The sequence below is a fragment of the Stenella coeruleoalba genome, assembly GCF_951394435.1.
Source record: "Stenella coeruleoalba genome assembly, chromosome: 2".
Taxonomy (NCBI): Eukaryota; Metazoa; Chordata; class Mammalia; order Artiodactyla; family Delphinidae; genus Stenella; species Stenella coeruleoalba.
The window spans coordinates 77,500,006-77,525,202 of NC_137147.1; the positions used below are offsets into that span (position 1 = coordinate 77,500,006).

A 25,197-nucleotide genomic window follows, 5' to 3' on the forward strand; every position below is an offset into this window, starting at 1 on the left:
ATTGCGTTTTATTTGTTTGATGGAAAATGGCTATACATATGTGTCTGTTATATGCCTGTAATAATTTCTTAAAGTGTGAGCTTTCTTCTAAAGTAAGGTCCATCCTTAAATATCTGGGCCATTCCAAAGGAAGAGGGTAAGTCAGGCAACATCTGCAGGTTTCTTCAACGCTAACAGCTAAGGGATTCCAAAAGCCACTTAAAGCAGAATATTCAGTAGGTGAGCAAACTTTTGTAAGGACTCATACTCTCTCAGAAATGTTCTCTGAAATATCTTTCTCGAACAGCCTGAAATGGGCATGTTATTCTCCGGACCCACTTGGAAGGAGGTCACATTGAGAGCGTCAAGGCACAATTCTGCCTACCTGTTCCACATCCACGTGGAAAACCATGAATTTGACATTCACATTATGAAGCTATGGACTAATACAGCCAGGAATCCTACCGATATCTAACAGTCAAATGTGGAGGACTGGCCTGAGGGTCTGCAGTGTGACAGCCCCTCCTGCGGGCTGGTCGTAATGCCTAACGCAGAGCCTTCACCCCCAGCGGCCCCAGTGGCCACGTGGCATGGAAGGAGCCCTTCCTGCGTGGGTAAGGGGAGCTTAGGTTACAGTGTTGCTTGCAGGTCCTGGTCTGTAGAGCTTCTCATCTCTCAACTCTCCCTCGTGGAGAGGTTTTCTAGAGATGAGACCTGGACTTTCGTTTCAGGAAAAAAGGCACTGCGTGTAACGCTTCTGGAAATGCTTTCAGGTTACCCAAAGGAAGACTCTGCCTGAAACAGCCATTTCACTTCAAACCCCCACTTTCAATGAGTCCTGGCATTTTTTAGGTATCATATACCTAAGAACAATTAGAAACTCTTCATGTTAGCCGATCCCTGTAAATAGCTCCCTTATGTCAGACTTATTTATGTGAGTTTCTCTCATATAAATAAACCGGTCTTTGAACTCCCATTGAACAAGGATGTATATATATGTACATATATATACATACGTGTATGTGTTTGTGTGTATATATATATGTTATTTTTAATCTTTATAGCCCTGCAGTGCACCAACATCGGAGTTTGCATATTGTGAGTGTTGGTGAATTGGACTGGCTGTGTCTCAGCATTGGTGTGGGATGATAGTCAGGGCAGGCCTAGAAATAGAAGGCTGGCCTCCTGATTTTTCTCTTAATGACCAGTCACCAGGTGATGATGCCTGTCACTTTCCGTAGCTGGTCAAGGGAATATGACAGCTCAGAAGGCTCGAGCTAAAAGCTAGAGGGCAGGACCGTTGTATTTATGGCTCTGGTTCTTAGTTTTATTTGTATTTCTACTTAGATTGTTACATTGCTGGGAACCTTTGACTTGGGCCAGACAACTTTAAAAATTTGTTAAAATAACACAGGATAGGGCTTCCCTGGTGGCGCAGTGGTTGAGAGTCCGCCTGCCGATGCGGGGGACGCGGGTTCGTGCCCCGGTCCGGGAAGATCCCACATGCCGCGGAGCGGCTGGGCCCGTGAGCCATGGCCGCTGAGCCTGCGCGTCTGGAGCCTGTGCTCTGCAACGGGAGAGGCCACAACAGTGAGAGGCCCGCGTACCGCAAAACAAAAACAAAAACACAAACACAGGATAATAACAACCAGAATGCTTAAGAATGGTTTGATGCTGATTAATTAAATTTTTAGTTAATAAATGATTTGATATGTTATGTATCATAACATTTTTTTGTATTTAAAGTCCTGTGGTTATTTTTTAAATGTATTCAATAGAAAAGTTCCTACTATAAAAAAGGCAGGCTATTAAATATCTGATAGCCTCAGGCAATTTAGGATTCTAAAAGTTTTCCAGATAATCATTACGATCGCCAGTCTTCACTGTTCCGTCATGCAAATGGGGAAGGTATAGTTGATTGTGATTGCTTTCAAGCCCATGATATTTTAGAGAAGCTAGTGAATTGGGAAGAATACCCAAGATTAGTTTATCTTCCTCTCATATTTTCTTTCTCTTCAGAGAGGAATTTTGAAGTTGACTTTATCTGTCTAGAAGTTAGCTTAGCAAGAATGAGTATGATACAATAAAAGAAAAACAGGAGGAAATTTCAGTTAGTGGAAGGTTCTCCATAAATTGCATCTGGTTATTTGAAACTTGACCGTGATTCTAAAAGAGAATATTTTAAAAGCAGTGTAATAATTATTGGTTGATGACTAACTGAACGTCTTAAAAAAAAAAAACAAAAAGAAAAACCTTTTTCTTCCCTCTTTCTTTTCCTTGTTTGTTCTCTCCATCAGTTTTCTCAATCTTGTCTTTTTTCCTCTATGTTTTCTTCCTACCTACTCTGCTGTGAAGGTAAATGCCTCAGATAATAGGTAAAAATCTGGGTAAGGAGGAATGACATTTGATCACAAATATCAGAAAAGAGAATTGGGTTAGAACAAAGTGTGCTTCTAGTTCTGTGCCCCTTGCTTTAATGCCCTAGCAGTGAGGTGACTGCACTGACTTTACAGGACTCCTGAGCCTATAGTCTTGTTACCTTTCTGGAAATCCACAGGGGGCCACTAAAGGAATAAAAGTTCACAATATCATGGTGTTCACTGCCCCCAATTCACAGCTCTCCATTTGGATTGGCTCGTGTGCAGAGGCGCATAAAACCTTAGTAGGGGCGCAGTAAAAGGTAGTTCCCTTCCCCCTTCCTCCCTTAGAAAATGCCTCTTATCCACAGCAATCTCTGTGTAAGTCTCTCTTCCTGCTGTTCAGCTATGTCATTATTTAAATTTCTTTGCGTTGAACCAGCCCAATAGATAGTCATTGGAAAACAGCAAAAAGGATACAAAGACAGTTCACAAGAACACGTGACCAGTAATCAGATGGTTAGCCTTACTGTTAAATCATTAAAAATGCCAAATAGTGAAAAAACATTTTACCTATCATATTGGCCAACATTTTTAAAATTGATAATACTCAGAGTGGGTGAGGGAACAGGAAAACTGTGACTCTCAAGTACTTGGCAGCAGTATAAATTGATGACGCCGATTAGAAACAATTTGACAATATTTATCAGAATGTAAAATGGACATGCTCTTTGAACCATTTCTATAAGTCTATCCTATAGAACTACAACCTCAAGTGACCTCAGGAATGATCTGAATATATACTGAAGTCTTGGACGGGACTTCTTAGCTGACTGAGCTCCCACTGAGTCTGTTTATTAAGTCTAATGTGTTGTTTTCCTCCGTGTTTTGTTTTGTTTTTGTTTTTTTTAGTCACTTTGCATATTGGACTTAAGAATATTTTAAAATATGTATTCTACTCTTTGTGGGCTTTTTAATCCCTTTTTTACTTCTGATTCTTTTTCTTGTAATTTGTTTGGTAGTGTCCTCCACTTCCTAAGTTAGAAGTTTTACACGCCACAGGCACCCTTGTTCTGTTGTGCTTTGCAGATACCGCAGTTTTTACAAATTGAAGGTCTGTGGCAACCCTGTGTCGAGCAAGTCTATTGGTGCCATTTTCCCCAACAGTATTGCTCGTTTCATGTCCAATTTTGGTAATTCTCACAATATTTCAAACTTTTTCATTATTATTATATTCGTTATGGTGATCTGCGACCAGTGATCTTTGATGTAACTACTGTCATTGTTTTGGGACACCATAACCACGCCCATATAAGATGGGGAACTGAATCAATGTTGGGTGTGTTCTGACTGCTCCACCAACCAGCCATTCCCCCATCTCTCTCCCTCTCCTCAGACCTCCCTCTTCCCTAAGACTCAACAATATTGAAATTAGGCCAATTAAGAACCCCACAATGTCCTCTAAGTGTTCAAGTGAAAGGAAGATTCACACATCTCTCACTTTAAATCAGGAGCTAGAAATGATTAAGCTTACTGAGGAAGGCATGTCGAAAGCCGAGATATGCCCAAAGCTAAGGCCTTTTGCACCAGTTAACCAAGTTGCGAATGCAAAGGAAAAATTTTTGGAGGAAATTAGAAGTGCTATTCCAGTGAACACACAGATGATAAGAAAGTGAAACGGTGAAAGTTTTAGTGGTCTAGCTAGATCAAATCAGCTGCAGCATTCCCTTAAGCCAAAGCCTAATCCAGAGCAAGGCCCTACCTCTCATCAATTCTATGAAGGCTGAGAGAGGCGGGAACGCTGCAGAAGAAGAGTTTGAAGCTGGCAGGGGTTGGTTCATGAAGGTTAAGGAAAGAAGCCATCTCTATAAAGTAAAAGTGCAAGGTGAAGTAGCAAGTTATCCAGAAGATCTAGCTAAGATGATTCATAAAGGTGGCTACGCTAAACAGATTTCTAGTGTAGCTGAAACAGCCTTCTGTTGGAAGAAGATCCCATCTAGGACTTTCATAGCTCGAGAAGGAGAAGTCAAAGCCTGGCTTCAAAGCTTCAAAGGACAGGCTGACCCTCTCGTTAGGGGCTAATGCATCTGGTGACTTGAAGTTGAAGCCAGTGCTTATTCACCATTCCAGAAATCCTAGGGCCCTTAAGAATTGTGCTAATTCTACTCTTCCTGTGCTCTATAAATGGAACAACAAAGCCTGGATCACAGCACATCTGTTTACAACATGGTTAACTGAATATTTTAAGCCCACGTTTGGGACCTACTGCTCAGGAAAAAGATTCCTTTCAAAATATTACTGCTCATGGACAGTGCACCTGGTCACCCAAGAGCTCCGATGGAAATGTACAATGAGATTCATGTTGTTTTCAGGCCTGCTAACACAACATCCGTTCTGCAACCCATGCATCAAGGAGTAATGTTGACTTTCAAGTCTTATTCTTTAAGGAATACATTTTGTAAGGCTATAGCTGCCATAGATAGTGATTCCTCTGATGGAAATGGGAAAAGTCAATTGAAACCTTCTGGAAAGGATTCACCGTTCTAGATGCTATTAAGAACATTGGTGACTCATGCTGAGAGGTCAAAATATCAACATGAGCAGGAGTTTGTAAGAAGTTGATTTCAACCCTCATGGATGACTTTGAGGAGATCACTGCAGATGTGGTGGAAATTGCAGGAGAACTAGAATTAGAAATGGAACCTGAAGAGGTGACTGAATTGCTGCAATCTCATGATAAAACTTGAACAGATGAGGAGTCGCTTCTTCTGGATGAGCAGAGAAAGTGGTTTCTTGAGATGGAGTCTACTCCTGGTGAAGATGCTGTGAAGACTGTTGAAATGACAACAAAGGATTTACAGTATGACACAAACTTAGTTGCCAAAGTAGCAGCGTGGTGTGAGAGGATTGACTCCAATTTTGAAAGAAGTTCTACTCTGGGTAAAGTGCTATCAGACAGCACTGCCGGCTGCAGAGAAGTTGTCTGTGAAAGGAAGAGTCAATGGATGTGGCAGACTTTATTCCTGTCTTATTTTAAGGAATTGCCACAGCCACCCCAATCTTCAGCAGCTACCACCATGACCGGTCAGAAGCCATCAACACTGAGGCAAGACCCTCCACCAACAAAAATATTACCACCTGCTGAAGGGCTCAAGTGATAGCAGTTTTTAGTAATAAACTATTTTTAATTAAGGTATATACATTGCTTTTTTAGACATAATACTCTTGCACATTTATTAGACTACAGCATAGTGTAAACATAATTTTTATATGCACTGGGAAGCAAAAAATCTGTGTGACTCACTTTATTGTGATATTCACTTTATTGCAGTGATCTGGAACGAAACCTGCAGTATCTCCGAGGTATGCCTGTTGTACAGTGTGCAAAACAGGATGGTACTGGTATAAAGACAGACATAGACCAACAGAACAGAGGAGAGAGCTCAGAAATAAACCCACATGAATGTGGTCAAATGATCATCAACAAGAGTGCCAAGACTACAAAATGGGGGGAGGATAGTCTCTTCAACAAATGGTGCAGGGAAAACTGGATATCCAAATGCAAAAGAATGAAATCGGACGGTTATCTTTCAGCATAAACAAAAATCAATTCAAAATAGATTCAAGACTTAAATGTAAGATCTGAATGTGTAAAATTCCTGTGAGAAAACACGAGAAAAGCTTCATAACATTGGTCTTACTAGTTATTTCCTGGAAATGACACCAAACCACAGGCAACAAAGGCAAAAATAGACAAGTGGAACTATATCAAATTAAGAAGCATCTACACAGCAAAAGAAACAGTCAACAGAATGAAAAGGATATATATGGAATGGGAGAAAATATTTGCAAACCGTATGTCTGATAAAGGGTTAATATCTCAAAATACGTAAGAAACTCCTACAACTCAGTTTTTATAAACCTGATTTAAAAATGGGCAAGGAAAAAAAAAATGGGCAAGGACATGTATAGACATTTCTCCAGAGAAGACCTACAAATGGCCAACAGGTATATGAAAGGATGTTCAACATCACTAACATCAGGGAAATGCAAATCAAAACCACACCTAGCAGGATGGCTGTTATCAAAAACAAAAATGTAATAAGTGTTGGTAAAGATGCTGAGAAATTAGAAAAATAGAACTACCACATTATCCAGCAACCCACTTCTAGGTATTTATCCAAAAGAATTGAAAACAAGATCTCAAAGAGATATTTGCACTCCCCTGTTCACTGCAGCATTATTCACAGAAGCTAAGAAGTAGAAATAAGCTAAATGTTCATCGATGGATATATTTATATATATGCACACACACATACAATACGCACATATATATACACACACAATGGAATACATATATACGCATATGTATATGCGCACATATATATATATATATATATACACACACACAAACACAATGGAGTATTATTCAGCCTTAGGAAGGAGATTCTATCACATGCTACAACATGTATGAACCTCGAAGATGTTATTCGGAGTGAAATCGGCCAGTCACAAAAGGACAAATACTTCATGATTCTGTTTACTTGAGGTATCTAAAGCAGTCAAACTTGTAGAAGCAGAAAGCTGTCCAGGGGCTAGGGGGAGAAGGAAATGGAGTATAGCTGTTCAAGGGGTCTAGAGTTTCCATCATGTAGGATGAAAAACTTCTAGACATCTGCTGTACAACAGTGTGCATATAGTTAACAGTGATGTACATTTAAAATGTTGTTAATATGGTAGATTTCATGTTTTCCTTTCTCTCTCTCTCTCTCTTTTTTTTACTGTAGTAAAATAAAAAAACTAAACCTTTCAGTCATGAAAACAAAAGAAACGACGAGGGCTTAGGGCATATATCCATTCCGTGTCCATTGTGTTCCTACCATTTTAGCTGGTTTTGAGAAACCTGGTGTTATTCCACAATTGAAGAGAGACTCTTTTTAAAGGTCTAGTTAGAGGTAGACAGAGAATTTGACACAAATAGGGAAGAGAATACAAATGCTCTGACTTGAGCACTGCCTACCCCCTTTTTAGGAAGTAGCACCGCATTTCAGGAAACTCTTAAGGTTTCATTTCAGGAAACTCTTAAGGTTTCAGCCGAAGGTAACAGACACTTTCTTTCCAAACGCTTGCCGTGCCAGGTTATTAAACAGAATTGCAAGGATGGTAACATCCGTTCCGCAGGGCAGCCTGGTTGAACAATGAAGTGGGGATGGATTTGCTTCTTTTTATTTTTTAAATTTTTATTTTAAATTGGAGTATAGTTGATTTACAGTATTGTGTTAGTATCAGGTGTACAGCAAAGTGATTCAGTTATACATACACATATATCCATTCTTTTTCAGATTCTTTTCCCATATAGGTTATTATGGAATAGTGAGTAGAGTTCCCTGTGCTATACAGTAGGTCCCTGTTGGTTATCTATTTTATATATAGTAGTGTGTATATGTTAATCCCAAGCTCCTAATTTATCCCTCCCCCCAACCTTTCCCCTTTGGTGACCATAAGTTTGTTTCCGAAGTCTGTGAGTCCATGTCTGTTTTGTAAATAAGTTCATTTGTATCATTTTAGATTCTACATGTAAGCGATATATGTTGTCTTTCTCTGTCTGACTTACTTAGTATGGTAATCTCTAGGTCCATCCATGTTGCTGCAAATGGTAGAGTTTCATTCTTTTTTATGGCTGAGTAATATTCCATTGTGTATATGTACCACATCTTCTTCATCCATTCCTCTGTCAGTGGACACTTAGGTTGCTTCCATGTCTTGGCTACTGTGAATAGTGCTGCAATGAACATTGGGGTGTATGTATCTCTTCGAGGTATGGTTTTCTCCAGATGTATGCCCAGGAGTGGGGTTGCTGGGCCATATGGTAGTTCTATTGTTAGTTTTTTTTTTAAGGAACCTCCATACTGTTCTCCATAGTGGCTGTACCAATTCACATTCCCACCAACAGTGTAAGAGGGCTCCCTTTTCTCCACACCTTGTCCAGCATTTACTGTTTGTACACTTTTTGGTGATGGCTACTTGCTTTTATCCAATGACAGACAGAACCTCAATCTCAATTTCAGTCCCTCCCTCTCTCTCTGTTCTCTTGTGGTTACTCTCTTGCTTTCTTTTAATTAGCTATTAGAAAACCTTGAATTTGAAGCTTGTTTTTCCCGTAGGTAGAATGTGTTACCCAGGGTTTTCAGAACCCTAACTGGATAGCATGGTGAATATTGGTTTGAAGACATTTTTGCAACCCAGTTGTCCTCTTGTCATAAATTTGATTCCTGTGCCTGTCTCCTTGACATTGATGTGTATGCCACGACCAAGCTTGTATCTCAGTCACTAGCTTGGTCTTTTAAGGATAAATCTAGTCAATTCCCAAAGCTTTTCTTATTTTGAATTTGCTTTGCAGTTAGTTCAAGTCATGGTTTTATTCGCCTTTTTAGTTCTTCTCAGCAATTTTAAATCATTAAATTCTACAAAATTTATGACGTCAAGGGCATGAGTCCAGAGCAGTGCCAGGCATGTAACAGATGCACAGCAGATATTTGTTAATGAATGAATGCATGTCTGAATATTTACACGAAGCTCCGGTAGGTTTTTCTTAATTTTGTATTGGACTTTAAAAATCGTTTCACTTTAAATTTGTGTTCTCTAAGAAAAAGCTAGAAATTGCATCTTTTAAGAAGATATTTGATATACATAATATCTTGTTCCTTTGCGTTCGTGTAAAAAATAAATAAAAATACCAAGGACCTTCTTTATTTCTTTTAAAAACTGCAATTCTGTATCCTCCAAGAATCTGTCCTTAAGGCTAATGTTGAAATGATTAAACACATTAGGCTGAAAATCAGATTTTCCTTTTATCTTGATGAAAGCTTAGTGTTTACTGTACTTTCGGCCTAACGGTAAGATAAGAGTAGCCATGCTGAGCAGAGAAAGATAAAGGGCTGGCGATCATTGATTCAGCATCAATCAATAGGTAATTAGACAGTTGGACAAATAGACAGTCTTGGTTGGAGCAAGCTCCCGTTATCCCTTATTGTTCAACCAGCAAGCAACTCAGCTAGTTAGTATCAATATAAATGTAGGTGTTACTGTTTAATCTTCACTACATTTTTGGTAAGTTTGTGTATACATAGGTGGGAGAGGAAGCATAGCTCTTTAGTTTGTATTTTACCCAGAAAAGTGCATTAAAAACATGAGGTTTGGTGATGTTTTGTGCGTATTTCCTATTGATTTTTGTAGCCCTGCCACAAGAGAGAAAAAAAGGTAATTTTTTTTCCCCTAGTGGCCACTGTGCAATACATTCTTTGGGGCTGATTTGGTTTAGAGAGAGACAAAACTGTGATGAGCTCTCCATGGAATATTCATAGGGGTTGAAATTATTGGCAATGAGGTATTTGGAGTTTCTAAAAGAATTATAAAAGTTTCTGTATACATACATTATTATAAAAGACCACTTCTAAATAATTTCAAATTAAATCTGTATGTATAAAGTATTATTTATATTAATCATAGCACAAATACAAAGCAACCTAACCCTCCTGACTAGAGCAATTTTATTTAAATAATAAGTCTGTGTCAGGAACTGTTTTAGGTGCTTTACCTATATTATGCCATTTAATTTCTAGAATAAATGTACAAACTAAGTACAGTCAGCCCTACTTCATGAAAAAGTTGAATTCCTAGAGGTTAAGTCGCTTTTCCGAGGCCATATCACTGGTAAACAGCGGAGTCGAGATCTCAATGATATTTCCCCTAAACCACTCAGCAGATGATCCTGCACTGTAGCCAGGGAGGCTGGAGGCTGTGATGTGTCTTACGAAGTCCAACGTGGAAGCAGGCCAAGGATAAGTGGAAAAGTTGGATAAAAACTTGTACATGTGTTGCAATTACAACTTAGTTAAGATGTGTTTGAATAAAAAAGATTTGAGTGCTCGTATTAGATTGGTGGAATTTGGGGTGGTGTTTTTCCTTTATTTTCTAAAATATCTATACTTGTGGATAAGTTATATTCAAATTAAAGTATTAACATAGAGTGACTGTAGCATCAGCTTAGTTTACCAGACTGTCTAAAACCATGAAGGTTTTTGGTATGCTTCTGAAAGATTGGTGGTTTGAGCTTGTGTTAATTTTTTAAAATTCCAGATCATCAAGTTATTGGATGGAAAACGATCTCAAACTGTGGGAATCTTGATATCTAGTTTGCATTTAGAAATGAAGGATATCCAGCAGGGTAAGTCTTATTCATCGTTTTTTTCCAACTTTAAAATTTTCCAGCTTTTATTGTGAAAAATGTCAAACACATACAAAATTAGAATGCCGCGGTGAATCCCTGTACCGAGCTACAGAACCATTAATCCACTCTTGTTTTATCTAAAGCACCCTCCTTCCATTAGATTACTATGAAGCAACTCTCAGGCATTTTATAATTCATCCTTTAAAATGGTAACACACCACGAAAAGATATGGATACTTTAAGCGTAACTCCAGTGCCATCAGCATGCATTTAAAAACATTTGCAATAATTTCTCAATGTCACCAAGTACGTAGTTCTAATATCACTGATTGTCTGTAAATTCGTCTATTCATTTACAGTTAGTTTGAATGAGGACCCAAACAGATTTCACGCATTGCCTTAGATGTGTCCATCTCTCAGGGGTTTCTTTCTCTTTTTTTTTTGGCTGCGTTGGGTCTTTGTTGCTGCGCACCGACTTTTCTCTAGTTGCGGTGAGTGGGGGCTCCTCTTCGTTGAGGTGCGTGAGCTTCTCATTGTGGTGGCTTCTCTTGTTTCGGAGCATGGGCTCTAGGCATGCAGGCTTCAGTAGTTGCAGCACACGGGCTTCAGTAGTTGCAGCACATGGGCTCAGTAGTTGCAGCACACAGGTCCTAGAGCTCACGGGCTTCAGTAGTTGTGGTGCGTGGGCTCAGTAGTTGCAGTGCACAGGCTCTAGAGCGCAGGCTCAGTAGTTGTGGCACACGGGCTTAGTTGCTCTGCAGCATGTGGGATTTTCCCAGACCAGTGATCGAACCCGTGTCCCCTGCATTGGCAGGCAGATTCTTAACCACTGCGCCACCAGGGAAGTCCCCTCTCAGGGGTTTCTTTTGACCTAGAGGTTTCTATCCTCTATTTTTGTTTTTTTTCATAATTATTTTTTTTTGAAGAAGCCAGTTTCTTCAAAAAAGAAGAATATCCTGTGGAATTTCCCACATTTTAGATTTTGCTGTTTGCGTTGCCTGGGTTTTTATTACGTTCTTCTGTCCCCTGTGGTTCCTGCAAACTGTTAGTTTGATCTAGAGAGTTAATCTGAGTGAGGGAAGAGTACTTCACAGATGCTATTGTGTACTCTATCAAGAGGTACATAATATCTGGTATGTCTCTATGATGTTGGTGGGCACCAATGATCTTTGCCTAGATTCATTATTTCATTGGAAGTTTGCCGAATAATGATCTCCTAATTCCCTCATTTCTTCTTCATTAGCAGGAATGCTTCTATGGAGAAACACTCTCCTTAACTCAGTAATGTCACTGTTCCTTAATCCTCTATTCTTTTTCAAATGACGCGATTTCAACTTGGTTTCCTTTGGCTCAGTTTGAAATAAGACATTTAGAGAGGGAATTTTACTTGTATATATTTTTCTTAGGCCCTAGAAAAGTAAACCCAAAAATCTGATGTTTCTGCAATCCGCGTCTTGCATGAAGACGATGCTCCCCCTTTCTCGGTCATCAGTTAAATGTAAATCTTCATTTTGACATGTCACTGATAATATTTTCTGAGTGGTAATACAATCTCTCATAGATGGTTTCAGTAGAATTTAGCTTGGGTGTAACAGGAGACACTCTGAAACCACACTTCCTTTCAGGTCTTAGTTGGTGTTGCCTCAAAGTTATTTTATTCTGAGACACAGCAGAAGACCCGTAGGTCCCGAACTGAAAGGCACTTAAGAAACTTTCATACATTATTTTTCCTCTGAAAAAAGCTTTGTTAAGGGCTTAAAATTTTTGCTTTATTACAAACATTTAAAATTCCACATAAAACTAAACATATCCTGAGTCAGATGACAGTCACAGAGTATTCAAAGAAGCTTGTCTGTTTTTAATATTTAAGCTTGATAGTAGAACTGAATACCTGAGTGTGAATATTAAACCTCAGACAGTGTTGCACTAGTTGATTTGAGTTTGGGGCAGAGGGTGGCTGGCAAGGTCTACCATCCAAATTAGAAAAGGATTCTTCAGTGGCTTTAGGTATTAGATCTTCTAGAATGGAATTTCTGAAATTCACATAGAAAACTGTGATGCTGACGCAAATGAAAAATGAAAATATAAAACCAAAAAAATAGCGGCAGGGAAGTTTATAATCTTTTGTCAAGGAGAGTCGCTTTTTTGATGCAATCATTGAAATAGAAAGGAATTTTTCAGGTATAGTGGCAGAGTCTTGTCCTAAACCACAGTACTGTTTATAAGCCTGGTAAAAATCAAGTATGCTTGGTTTCGTCACCGTGACAGGTAGCACTGTGGATATGAGCTTTTACGATGTCAACAGCACCTTGGACTTTATTCATTTCTTTTTAGTCACGTCCTGTTGTAGTACACATCAGATTGCCATACGGATCAGACTCATTCTGGCCATGTGCTCTTCCAGTTACCATCTCAGGACTGTAAACCTTCTTCCCACGGCACTCCAACCTTGTTGGGTTGAATGTTCATGGTGACTTGAATAAGAGATTGGTTCACCGAGACCTTTTCCGATATTCTCCTCTGGACAAGAACATGTTTATATGAAGTAGATGTGACCTTACATTTTTAGCACTGGAAATGTTGATTGTAGCATCACAGACTTCTAGGACTCACGGACACCATTTTCATTCTTTCTCTTGCTTCAGGGCATCTCTGTTATCCACCACAGAGTTGGCTCCTAAGTTAAAAAAAATTATCTCCATTTCATGTCTTCATTTAGTAATGCATTCCAGATGAATATAGCAGTATAACTCGAGCTTAATTTCTCTTTAGAATCATTTGACTGACACTGGCATCTGAAGGTCACTTAGGAGCCCGGGCTGTGTCAGGTACATTTCATTCTGAATCCATGTCTGGTCGTGAATGGAATGCACTTGGCCTTGTGTTGTCATCCTGATGAAAGGACTCCCTGTGCTGACCTTGACCTAAACGTTTGTTTTAACGTAAGAGGGGTAGCTGTCGTGAGATCTGACTGGGGCAGGCCAGCTGGCGGCCAGTTAAGGTCATACAGCATGTCACCCATGGTGAGGTGACCACGGTTGGGAGACTGTTCTTCAGCCTTCTGGTCACACATACATCTTTGTCAGTGTGCAGAGGTAACTTGCACTTTAGTGCAAACTTACACGGAGCTGATGTATAAACCGGAAAGCTAGTATATTCACTCAGAGAAGATCAGAGAATTTTCCATTGTCATGACAAAAATGTTTATCATATCTGTTCATTGTTATGTCCATGTCACTTGTCTCTACTTGGCATTAGATGTTTGCTTATGCCCTTTTCCCTTTTGCTGGTTGCCTTGAAAATAGTTTTGGGTGTTTCAGCCCACAGTTACCTCCCACAGATGGATAATCCAGTTTTTACTTGTTCAGCTCTTAAAAAGCAACCTTATTTTCTTCATTTGTAAGATGGGCACTTCTCTGTTGTCCATTAGACACTGCATATAATGTATATTCAAAGTGGAATTTGGGGGCTCAGTACCTCAAGGTCTTAACTGATAGCAAATAGTAGAGCCAGTGCTTGTTCCTTTATGACATGTAGCATTTCTTTGCTCAGAATTTCTCTGATAATTAAGCATCATTTACCAATAACTGGGCTAATGTATCATGTGTAAATGTCATTCAGTAAGTGATTTTTGATTTTAATTTGATTTTAAAGAATAGACTAAACCTTAGACTAGATGAAATCAGAATGTCATGAATTCCATTCCAGTGCATTTGGCCAAAACTTCTTCATCCTTCTTTCCCTCCCTCCCTCCCTATTCCTTCCTTCCCACCCTCCCTCAGTAAACATGTACCGAATGCCAGTTCTGTTTCAGACACTATGACTGCCACAACACGTAAGATCCAGACTCTCACATTCTCAAGAGTTCACAGGATGGTGGGAGAGATGTACAAAGGATCACGAGATCACAGTATAGAGTTTCCTGTGAAATAACAGAGAGCAACATATTGGCTCCTCCTGTCAAACTTAAGATGAGTCTTAGAGGATGAAATGGCGGTCGTCACAGAGAAGGAGCTTTTCCAGCTGAGGAAAGAAGCCATGTGGAAAGAGGCACAGCTAGAGCGTATACGTTACATGTGAATGTGACTCGTTTCAGGGCAAAGTGCTGGAAAGGCAAGTAACATCCAGACCAGGAAGGGCCCTGAGTATCATCAGACGAAACTTGAACATTATCCCATCAGTAACAGGGAGACAGAATTTCACATTTAAAAGGGGCAGTGCTGTGATCTGATTTTGAGTGCAGAGATATCTCTGAGGCCATTGGAGACTGGCCCCCAAGCCCTTTCATGCTCTGGCCACAGCCATACCTCCTCCTTCACTTGGCTGTGTTCCCTTCCTCTCTCCCTGCACTCTAGCCACAGTGGTCCTCTGGTTCCTTAAACAGGCCAAGTGCTTTCCTTCCTCTGTGTCTTTGAAGGTACAGCATGCTTTTCCACCCCGCTCTTTATAGCTTTGCTTCTTTTCTTTGCTGGGGTTCAGCCACGCACCTCAAAGAGGCCCTCCCAGATCCTCTTCCCTAAGTTAAGTCACCCTAAGTTAATTCTCTTATATTCTGCACAGCAGCTAATATTTTATTTGTTCCCCTACTTCTCACTTACATCCACCACCGGAATATAAGCTCCAAGATGGAGTTTGCTCACTGATGTGTCCCTAGCACCTTGTTGTGCCGGGCACCTAGGTGAGGATTGTCGAGGGTCTCTTGAATGAATAAACAGAAATAGTCCTGAAGGTGGCTAGATCTGTTAGAAAGGGGCGGTGATTGTTGACATGATAAATGACGAAGGCCAGAACTAAGCTTATGTCTGTGAAAACGTAGAGGGGACCGTATACCAGGGATATTTGGAGAGAGGATTGCTACGGTTAGTCCCCTGAGATTCACACAGTGATGGAGAAGTCTTACATGTACCTTGGATTGCTGGTTTCAACAAGAATGTGAATAATGGTGCCAAAAACATAAAATGGAAATACAGGGGAGAAAGCAAAAAGGGTAGAAGCAAAAGGGTCAATTCTGTTTTGGCTGATTGAGTCTGAGATGACTGGCGACATTTCAGCAAAAGTTTTCAATGAGCATCTGAAAATTCTAGCCTGACGCTAAGTAGATAGGGCTGAGTTAGAGACAGAACATCCCCCCCAAAGGTAGCCACCCTCATCTGTTTCTCTCTACCCAGATGTTGTGGAACATCTTGTGGGAGAAAGCCAAATCCCTGTACTGACTGAAGTTGAAAAGCACTGCGTGACTAAAGGCAAGACCTTTGTTGTGGAGGAAGAATAGTTTCAGGACACTGGTCATAATACCACTGCACTTGTATTTGGTGCAGGAGAGATTCCAAATAAGTGATTTACTTCTTGCTGGTTTTCCATCTGCTAAACTGGATGACTTATATTTAAAAGCATTTGGCATCCTTGGACACAGTGACTGCCTACATGATCGCAAATTAGTGTTTTCATTCCACGTTAGTGATTTCCTCTTATTCTTTTCCCAGGGGAGATGGAAAATTGCTGTTGACTATTCTTGATATAAACCTCCGTATGCACTGCAACAGACTAAGTGCCAGAAGCCTCCTGGCATCTATTTGGAATTTCCCGTACACTCAGAATTCATATTTATAATATTTAATCTAACATGAAAATAAAACATTTTTCACTTTATTTCCTACTAGTCCAGAATCTCAGTTTGGGGGTTCAGCTGCATCAAAGACTATCTTTCTGTTTAGAAATCTCAAATCAAAATGTAAGAGGATTTCAGCTAGTTGTATGCCCAGAGTCTAAAACCCAGATCTGAGAATGCCCACTGGACTTTGCTCCCTTTTGCCTAATAATTTCTGGAAATCTCTGTCAAGGTTTATGCCAATTGTCTAACACATAATGAATTTCACCAGGCATCTGAAGTTCACCATGAATTGTCTAGGACTTTCCTGAGGAATATTCTAATTCTAGCCTGGAAGACCTATACTCAAAGGCCAAAATTTTTATCGTGCACCCCTGCCAGTAAAAAGTTTTAGAGCATGCTTCTCAAGATATGTTTTTAAGAAATTGTACATCATGTCAATGTGTGACAGAACTAATATTCACATTATAAAATGTATGCAAAGGTATAAATTAAAACGAGATTAATCTTTCTAGATATCTTACTGATTTTGATGGCTTTAAGCTCTCAACAGCTAATATCTCAAGGCTCAGTATATAAATAGGGTGAGGCTTATTATTAAAAATTGTGGACTTAAACCCACATTTCAAACAGTCTGTGGATAAATTCTATTATAATTTATGGAGGTCAACATCTTGGCAAATCCGATTCAACTGTCCTTGCTTCTAATTCATTCCACCACTGATGAAGAACTCGTCCTAGCAATCAGAGCCTCTGCTCTGCCATTTTTCTTACCGTTGTTGGATTATCTTCAGTCCGGGGTTTCTCCGCAGGAATCTTTTGAAGCCAACTTGTTTATTTTGTCAAGTTTAGTTAAAGCCAGATTTTAGAATCAGAAAACGTTATTTAATTGCCCTCTCACCATCGCCACCAAATGCCGGTATGTTGAAAGTAAGAGAACAAGTTGAGGAAGGCATGTGTGAAGGAGTTTACCCACCAAAGGTGACAGGTGGTCACGACCTACTGTCATACCAAAGGAAGGCGCCAGGGTCAAGCAACTTATTAAGCCCTGGCGGTATAAACAGTAGTTCTAACGCTACTGTATTTCCTTTCCCAGCTTTCTCTTTCTCCCACCAAGTCTAAAACACCTGAGCAGCAGGGTTCCCACCCACCTCTCTCTGAACCCCTGTGCATTCCTTCACTCTCAGAGCCGAATCCAGAAAGCAGAGGGTGGCATTTCTTTGTACTTTACCTTGAGGCAACTGGCTGAGACCATCCAATCTGCCTGGAATGTAATTTTGGCTTAAAAGAACCAGAACTAATGGAAGAACAGAAGCAGCTTAACCCAAACTGTTTCTCATTCCACTGCCCTACAGAGAATAGAGGGGACGAAGGAGGGGAAGTTCTGTGAATTCTTCGCCTGTGCCCTTCTTTGAGGTTTGAACCATGGACAATTTTAATTGCACCTATAAAATGGCACCTTGCGGCAGAGTACATGCCTGGACTGAGGCAAGAATTGGGATTTTTGCTTCATAAGATTGAGTGATTTGGAGCTTTGGGAACAGATCAGATGTGTCCCTTTTGGGATTGTCATTTCTTTCACCTGCCAGCCAGCTCCTGTTTACTGTGTCATTTACACTTGCCTCCTGTTTCCATCAAAGCTCGAGTAAAGGTCTGTACCAGCTAACACGACACACTAGCAAGCATTTGGCAACGTAGATAAGATCGTAAAATATATTCCCCCTCTAGTTGCTATTCTTTATGTGTCTGGAGGCAACTTTTGTTTGTGTTTCTTCATTCTCTGTGCCTCTGCTTCCCTTTTTAGTTGGTTCTGCCGTGCAGTATAAAATTGCAATTATTAATACCTTTTCAAGAAAATTGGACTTTATATTACTGTAGGTTTTCTTCTAAGATGATGCCTTTTCAAGTTCCGGGTTCCTTTTTCCTTTTTTTAGAAATTCTTTTTTTTGCCATGGGAACCACAGTATTGATTATTGTCAATAACTGTGAATAGTTAACAAAGATTGAAGTATATATTAAGATAGCGTAGTAGAATCGAATGAAGTGTTAGCAATAATTAAATAATGGTGAGGTTATGGATTGTACAATATACAGACGACATTTCCGTGGCATGGGCTGTCTGTGGTTCCCGCTGGGAGACTGCTGATTGATGTAAAAAGCGTGTGACACCATTCAGAGGCAAAGGTTTCCGTATGGACTGTTGTGGGTAGTTGGTTCACTGATTTTTTTTTTTAAGGTGGTGAGAATTTTAGGTGGAGTGAGTATTTCTAATCTAACACTTCTAAAGGCTAAAAGAAGTACAATCATAGTTGCGTCATTGGTTATGGAACTGAGCTTGGGAAATCATGCTTTGTAACTTCCTGCCTTAGTTTCATTACCTATAAAACTTAGGACAGCAGTAGCAGCCACCTCATATGATTAAATGTAGAACACTTAGAGCAATGCCTGGCTCACAGGAAGCTCCCGATAAAGGCTAGCTACTGAGTGATTAAGTATTCATCTCCAGTACGGGCTGCCTACTTTCCCACCCTCTGGTGGAGCGCACAGAAGATGCCTTTAAGCTGCTTGATAATTGCTGCCCTCAGCATTTCATCTGGATACGTGCATGGAATGAGGCTTGGCCCATACCTGTGTCTGCACAGGTGTGCCTGGTGCCCATCAGAGGAGGAACATGGTGGTCAGTATGGAAAGAGTGAGGTGTATTGAGGAAGGGCTATAGGAGAGCTATGACCATCGTGAAGAGACTTGGGTACAGAGCATTCGGGAGGGCAGGTTCTGTGCAGCTCTTGTCCTGGCCTCTGTGGGGTTCTTCCACCCTCCACGCTCCTCTCAGCCCAGCCCCCTTCTTTTCACCTCTTGCCCAGTTTCATCACAAGCTTGGTCTTCATTCTCAGTGATGGCCTCGTTGTTGGGAGGTGAGGCTGTGGGGAGATATTCCTGCTCTGCCTTCCCTCAGCTTTCAGATTGTACCACGGCCTCCTTCCTTCCATGACCCCACATCCTTGCCTTTCTCTTGAGAGAGGTCAGAGGAGTTGGTTTGTGGCAGGTTTGAGGGGTAGATTACCTGAGAGTTCAAAAAACCCAAGGCCTGGGACTTCCATGGTGGTCCAGTGGTTAAGACTCCGTGCTCCCAATACAGGGGGCACGGGTTGATCCTATCCCTGGTCGGGGAACTAAGATCCTGCATGCCGCGTGGTGCGGCCAGAAAAAAAAGAAATAAAATAAAAAACCCAAGGCCTTCCATATTACTTTCCCCATTCCATTCTCTTTTCCTTACAAATTATTTATCAAGCCCTAAAAATATGAGTCATTTGGTCGAAACAGGTGAGTTTTATGTTGGCTACTCGGGAGCTAGCAAAATAATTTCTTTTTATAAACGTATTTATTTTTGGCTGCATTGGGTCCTCGTTGTTGCGTGTGGGCTTTCTCTGGTTGCGGTGAGCGGGGGCTACTCTTCGTCGCGGTGCGCGGGCTTCTCATTGCAGTGGCTTCTTTTGTTGCAGAGCACGAGCTGTGTAGGCACGTGGGCTTCAGTAGTTGTGGCACGTGGGCTCAGTAGTTGTGGCACACGGGCTGTAGAGCACAGGCTCAGTAGTTGTGGCGCACGGGCTTAGTTGCTCCTCGGCATGTGGGATCTTCCCGGACCAGAGCTCGAACCCATGTCCCCTGCATTGGCAGGCGGATTCTTAACCACTGCACCACCAGGGAAGCCCTAACAAAATGATTTCTATTGATAATCCAATAATCATCTTTGCTTTCTTGGGCTGAGAATAAATCTAGTCCGTTTGCAAAGGATTTTTATACACCCACTTGTGAAGAGGTGTCACGTCAACTACTGAAGGACACAGAAAGAAGCAAACAATGGGCTAATAGAGGCTATTTTTAAAACCAACATCAGCCAAAGCCTGGTAAAGCAGCCATCTTTCGGTGACATCTTCCACACCTTGGATGACCAGGTTTACTTTGGCTAATCTAAAAGAGTGTGCCCTTCCTACTTCAGTCTGCCATGGGTTTCTTGCCCAGAGGTGCTCCTCTGTCAACAAGAACAGCGCCCTTAAGTAAGTACTTGTTTTGTGCTAATTAGAAGTCCTTCAAAACAGCGAACGCTGTCCTGTGTTTATTTGGACGAGGTGCACTTGGGGATAGAAAAGCGTTCAGGGTTAAAAATGGCTGGAGGGCAGCAAGAATTCTTGCCAGTTCCCTCTCCTTACCCTGGTCTTGTGAAAAGCTGTCTCCAAACCAGAGAGGGAATTTACCTATTGTGTAAGACCCTGACCCCGTGCCTGTGCCTTAAGCAGGCACATAGTTTTTATGTGCGCCTGTTAGTTTGAATTTGTGATACTGATCTGCTTTTTGTCCCTGCTGACGGTTATTATATCTTAATGGGCGAAACCCTACTCTAATGATCCTTGTGTATATAATTCTCGGAGTACAGAGCAGGCACCAGAGGACCACATAAAAACATTTGCCTCAATTTCCCTGCAAAAAAGGAGCCCAGAAGCCAGACTTGACCAAGTAACAGATTTTTAAAGGTAAAGGAACCCAATAAAATTACCAGCTTTTCACAGCGTGTGTCTACTTCCTTTCGACATATTGTGAAGTGTAGGTGAAATATTCTAACTGAACTGACAGTGGGAGTGGGGATAACTAAGGAGAGAGGGAGATAAAAGTAAAAACCACCAGCCATGATTGATACCGCAGAAGCAATGAATCGTTGGGGGTCTCCCCTTTGTGGATTTGGCCCTCCACCTTTCTGACACCACCTGCAGGAGTGTCAGTGTAATGAGCCCCATAGAGATGGAAGCAACAGCTAGAAGTACTTGGAGTTACTGTATCAGGGCTTTGAGGGGCACTGGAGAATTGTGTAGGCTGGTATTTGCTTATTCAACTTTTACAGTAAAGATGGTGTTTGTCTGTGAGTGTGTGTGAGGGAAAGAGAAACAGAGAGAGTGTGTGTTTACAAGTACAAAGTGGAGGGGGCTACCTGATCCTAGGCAACTCCAAAAATATTTTAATAAAGGACTGATTTCTTTCTACAATGTGATCTTCAATGAACTAAATGGGTTCATGGGATGCTTCTAAGTTTGATGGTGAGCGCCTTCAAGAATCAATTCTCTAGGGACTTCCCTGGTGGTGCAGTGGTTAAGAATCCGCCTGCCAATGCAGGGGACACGGGTTCGATCCCTGGTCCGAGAAGATCCCACGTGCTGCAGAGCAACTAAGCCCATGCACCGCAACTACTGAAGCCTAGAGCCCGTGCTCTGCAACAAGAGAAGCCACCGCAATGAAGAGTAGCCCCCACTCGCCACAACTAGAGAAAGCCCGCGCACAGCAATGAAGACCCAATGCAGCCAAAAATAAATAAATAAATAAATTAAAAAAAAAAAGAATCAGTTCTCTAATACACTGTCCCATATTTGGGGAATAGCATGCTCAGGTATGGATTCTGGCCCTATGTACGAACTTAAACTATTCATGGTGAATAGGAGGCAGGATTATGTACGTGCAACACAGCTCTCCTGTGAGTCACAGGACTTAGGCTCTTTTTACGTTTCAACCCTTTGGCCAATAACCTAACCTTCCCTGGCCACCCTATAAGATAGAAGTAATAGAAATCATTTAATTTCCTTAAGCTCTTGGGCTCAACCAGATAATCTTTTCATAGTGCTGCTTCCACCACTGAGTTTTATTTTACTTTTAAGAGCCTCGTGGAAGAGGAGAAATCTCAGTGGAATACTTGGCGTTGGCCCTAAATTAATCTCTCAATCTACTTCTTCCTCTCCCCCATTCCTCCCCCAAAGATGAGATTGGAAGCGTAGCTTGGGGCTAGGAAAGGAATGGGCTTAAAAATCAGGCCAAGGCCTTAGGACTTCGCCCAATATTTAAAGGAAAGACATCTGAGGTATTTTAAACATCAAGTAAAATTTTGAGACCTGTGTTTAAAACAAAAAATAACTTGGGTGGTACGATGAAGCGTGGATTGGTGGGAAAGATGGAAATGAGAGGTAAAAATAGGTTAGCTTTCTAAATGGACCCGAAGGTTAGCTTTTTATATTTCCCTTAAGACATTCGATACATTATTTTTTGTAATTAGAGTTTTTGTGCATGTAAGTTTTCTATTAATGCTTCCTGAAGTTGGGTGTTGAGCAGGGTTTTGAAGGACCAAAAGGGTTTAAATTGCAACTGCTCCTATCTGAAACACTCCAGAATTCTAGAAAGTTTCATTTATAACACAAACTACTCAGTAATGGCAGTCTTCTTTCTCTGATGCTTTCCAGATGTTAAAGGAGATAAGGCATTAACAAGCATTAAAACACATCCGCAATGTGTATATTTAACATCACAATAGTCAGTTTGTAAGTACCGTTCTGATTTCACACCATGCTTTATATGCTGGGCCAAGCATACATCTTAACCTCATTTAATGTTTTCAGTAAGTGAAATTAGACCCATTCTATGGATATGCCGAGGTTCATAGAGCTGAACCTGCCAGGATCACGTAGTAAGTTTTGCTCCCTCCGCAGCTGTCATCTTGGTCTTTTTCTGAACCTCGAGCTTGTTCCTTCATCTGGATTAGAAATATTCTTCTGCAGTTCCCTCTCCCTGGAAGCCTTTTCTCCCAGACACTCCCAGAACTGACCTGCTCAGCTCTTAGCTTAAATGTCACCTCTTCAAAGAAGCCTTCATCCATTAACCTCTGTCATGTTGCTCATTTCTCTGCTTTCTTCATATCATTATCTGTAACTGTTTATTTGTTTATTTTCTGTCCCCTAAGGCGGAGTGTAAATCTCGTGAGATCAAGTGCTTTGAACATCTCAGACACACATTTGATTTGTGTAATCACAGCATTTTAGAACCGTTTCTAGAACTTGGTGCACATTCAACAAGCATTTATTCAAGGGATGGGTGAATGAACGAATGAGTGTCACCAGAGCCCATGCTTGTTCTCCAGTCCCATCCTCCCTACATGTTTTCCTCTGCTTCCTGGCATACTGCAGGGGAATTGGCTGAGGGTATAACCCATCAAACTGTGTATCTGGGACCCAGACTGATTAACTTCTGAAACTCAAATATTTACTCACTAGGAAAGGAAGCCAACAGATCATTCTCTTTCCCATTAGGTAAGATGACTTGATTATATGTAAGCTTGCAGTTCATGTGCAGTACCTTGTTTAGGAGTGAACGTTTCTGATAAATTATTTTTAGAATTTTACCTTTTCTTATCGTATTCCCGTTGGCTGATTTTTATAGGAGACTATTAGAATTTACATAGACTAGACATTGTTCCTGGCCATTTTTTTGTTTTTTTAAAGCATCAGACATTGAAAAATGCCTGGTTTCAGATTGGACTTTTCAGAAGGGTAATTTTCCTTTGTCTTGGTGGAATCTGAGACGACTGACTTTGTCACTACCGTATTAACCTCCTCTTTTCTCACTACCCCACGTAGCTGCGGAATAGCTTGATGATTAATTTCTCTAAGGTAGAGAAGGTGGCCTATGAAGGAATTTTAAGTACATTTCTCGGTGTTCTGTGAAGTTACATGATCTTAGCTCCGTTAATTAAGTTTATTAAAATTGTATAAAGGCGTTCATGTGATTCTAAACCACAGAAGAGGCAAAACAATTTGAAAGCAACCTGCCCTTTACCTTGATCCCTACCTTCTCCAAAAACCGTGGTGTAGTGCCAACGAACAGAACAGTGGTTGACGAGCAGAATTTTAAGGCATTCTAAATATTACTGGTTGGTTTAATAAAATTAATTAGCCTGCCACGGAGAAAATTTACTAGCGTGCTGGTTAATTTCACAATGTAAAGTCAGAGAAAGGAGGTGGGGTTGAGGGAACAAACCTTATTAGTTTTGAATAATTATTTAAAGATGTGGAGCTGCCTATTTCGAGCACTTTGATTGCCAAATCCATTAAGGCTCTAAAATCTCAATGTTTGTATGCTGGTATATATGGGAAGGAATCTCTCTAGATGAAATCACAGGCATACTAGTTAACAGCTAAATAACTTATTTAACATACAGAACAACAGTAGGATCCAAAAAAAACCATGGGAATGAGAACTTGCCTTAAGACTGGCTCATGGGAGGTTTCCATAATCTTAATTTGCCATTGATGCAATTATTGCTTTTTCTTGTCTCTTTAATCCAAACAAGATGTTTGCAGCGGCCATGGAAAGGTGCCTGAAATCACATGCCTGAATTCATTTAATTTGCCAACATCGTCTTTTTTTTCTCTCTCTCTCTCTCTTCCTGGTAACGGGCAAGAGTCAGTTCTCGTGCATCAGGTACTAAATCTCTTCAATTACCAGCCGGGAAGAAAGATTTAACCTTGTGTTTCAAACCTACAAACTGATTTAGTTTTAAAGCACAAACACTTCTCCTGTGGAGCCTAAATTAAACTGCAGAAAGGATGCAGAGCTTGAGGAATTAAACCAGGCAGGGCCAAGGCTCAGCCCAGTGATCGGAACCATTTCGGTTTCTTTCACGGGGGGAGGGCCCCTGGTGCAAAAGGAAAGGGAGCGGGAACGAGCCGAAAGGCAACCTGTGTGAGAGGGGGCAATGTCATATTGCTTGCAAGCTAGACGTGGAGTACATGTGAGTGCAGGGGCGTCCAATCTAACCTCTTATCCTCTTTCTTCTTCTCTTTGGGGGCTCGGCAGCCATTTTTAACGTGGATGATTCCGTGGTTGATCTGGAAACCCTGGCGGCCTTATATGAAAACGTGAGTATCAAACACCTACAGAGCCAGAGTTTCCGGATTTTTGTATCCTAACTAACTTAAAAAAAAGGTAATGTCTAGAAAATGGTTATATGTGGCTCCTTCCACCTGAAAAGTCACTGAGCCATTCATGTTCCTCGGCAGTGGGAATTGTGACATTGCGTGGAAGAGGTTAAGGCACAGAAATGCAGGCTCAAATGAGACTGAGCATGAAGAAAGCACTAGGTTCCTGACCGCCCACTGTGGTATCTGGGTTAGTAGATTTCTTTTGCGAGGGAAGGCAGCTCAATGTGGAGG

The 25,197-nt window shown here is 40.9% G+C and overlaps 1 protein-coding gene across 2 annotated transcripts in view; it reads left to right on the forward strand.

Annotated features, from left to right (window-relative positions):
• The window catches only part of FMN1 (formin 1), a 444,350-nt gene that overhangs the window by 252,524 nt on the left and 166,629 nt on the right, over positions 1 to 25,197 (forward strand). For both annotated transcript variants that reach the window (XM_079909633.1, XM_079909635.1), the window contains 2 exons: positions 10,476 to 10,563; positions 24,842 to 24,903. In XM_079909633.1, the coding sequence (XP_079765759.1) occupies positions 10,476 to 10,563; positions 24,842 to 24,903 (150 nt within the window). The remainder of the gene's footprint in view (positions 1 to 10,475; positions 10,564 to 24,841; positions 24,904 to 25,197) is intronic.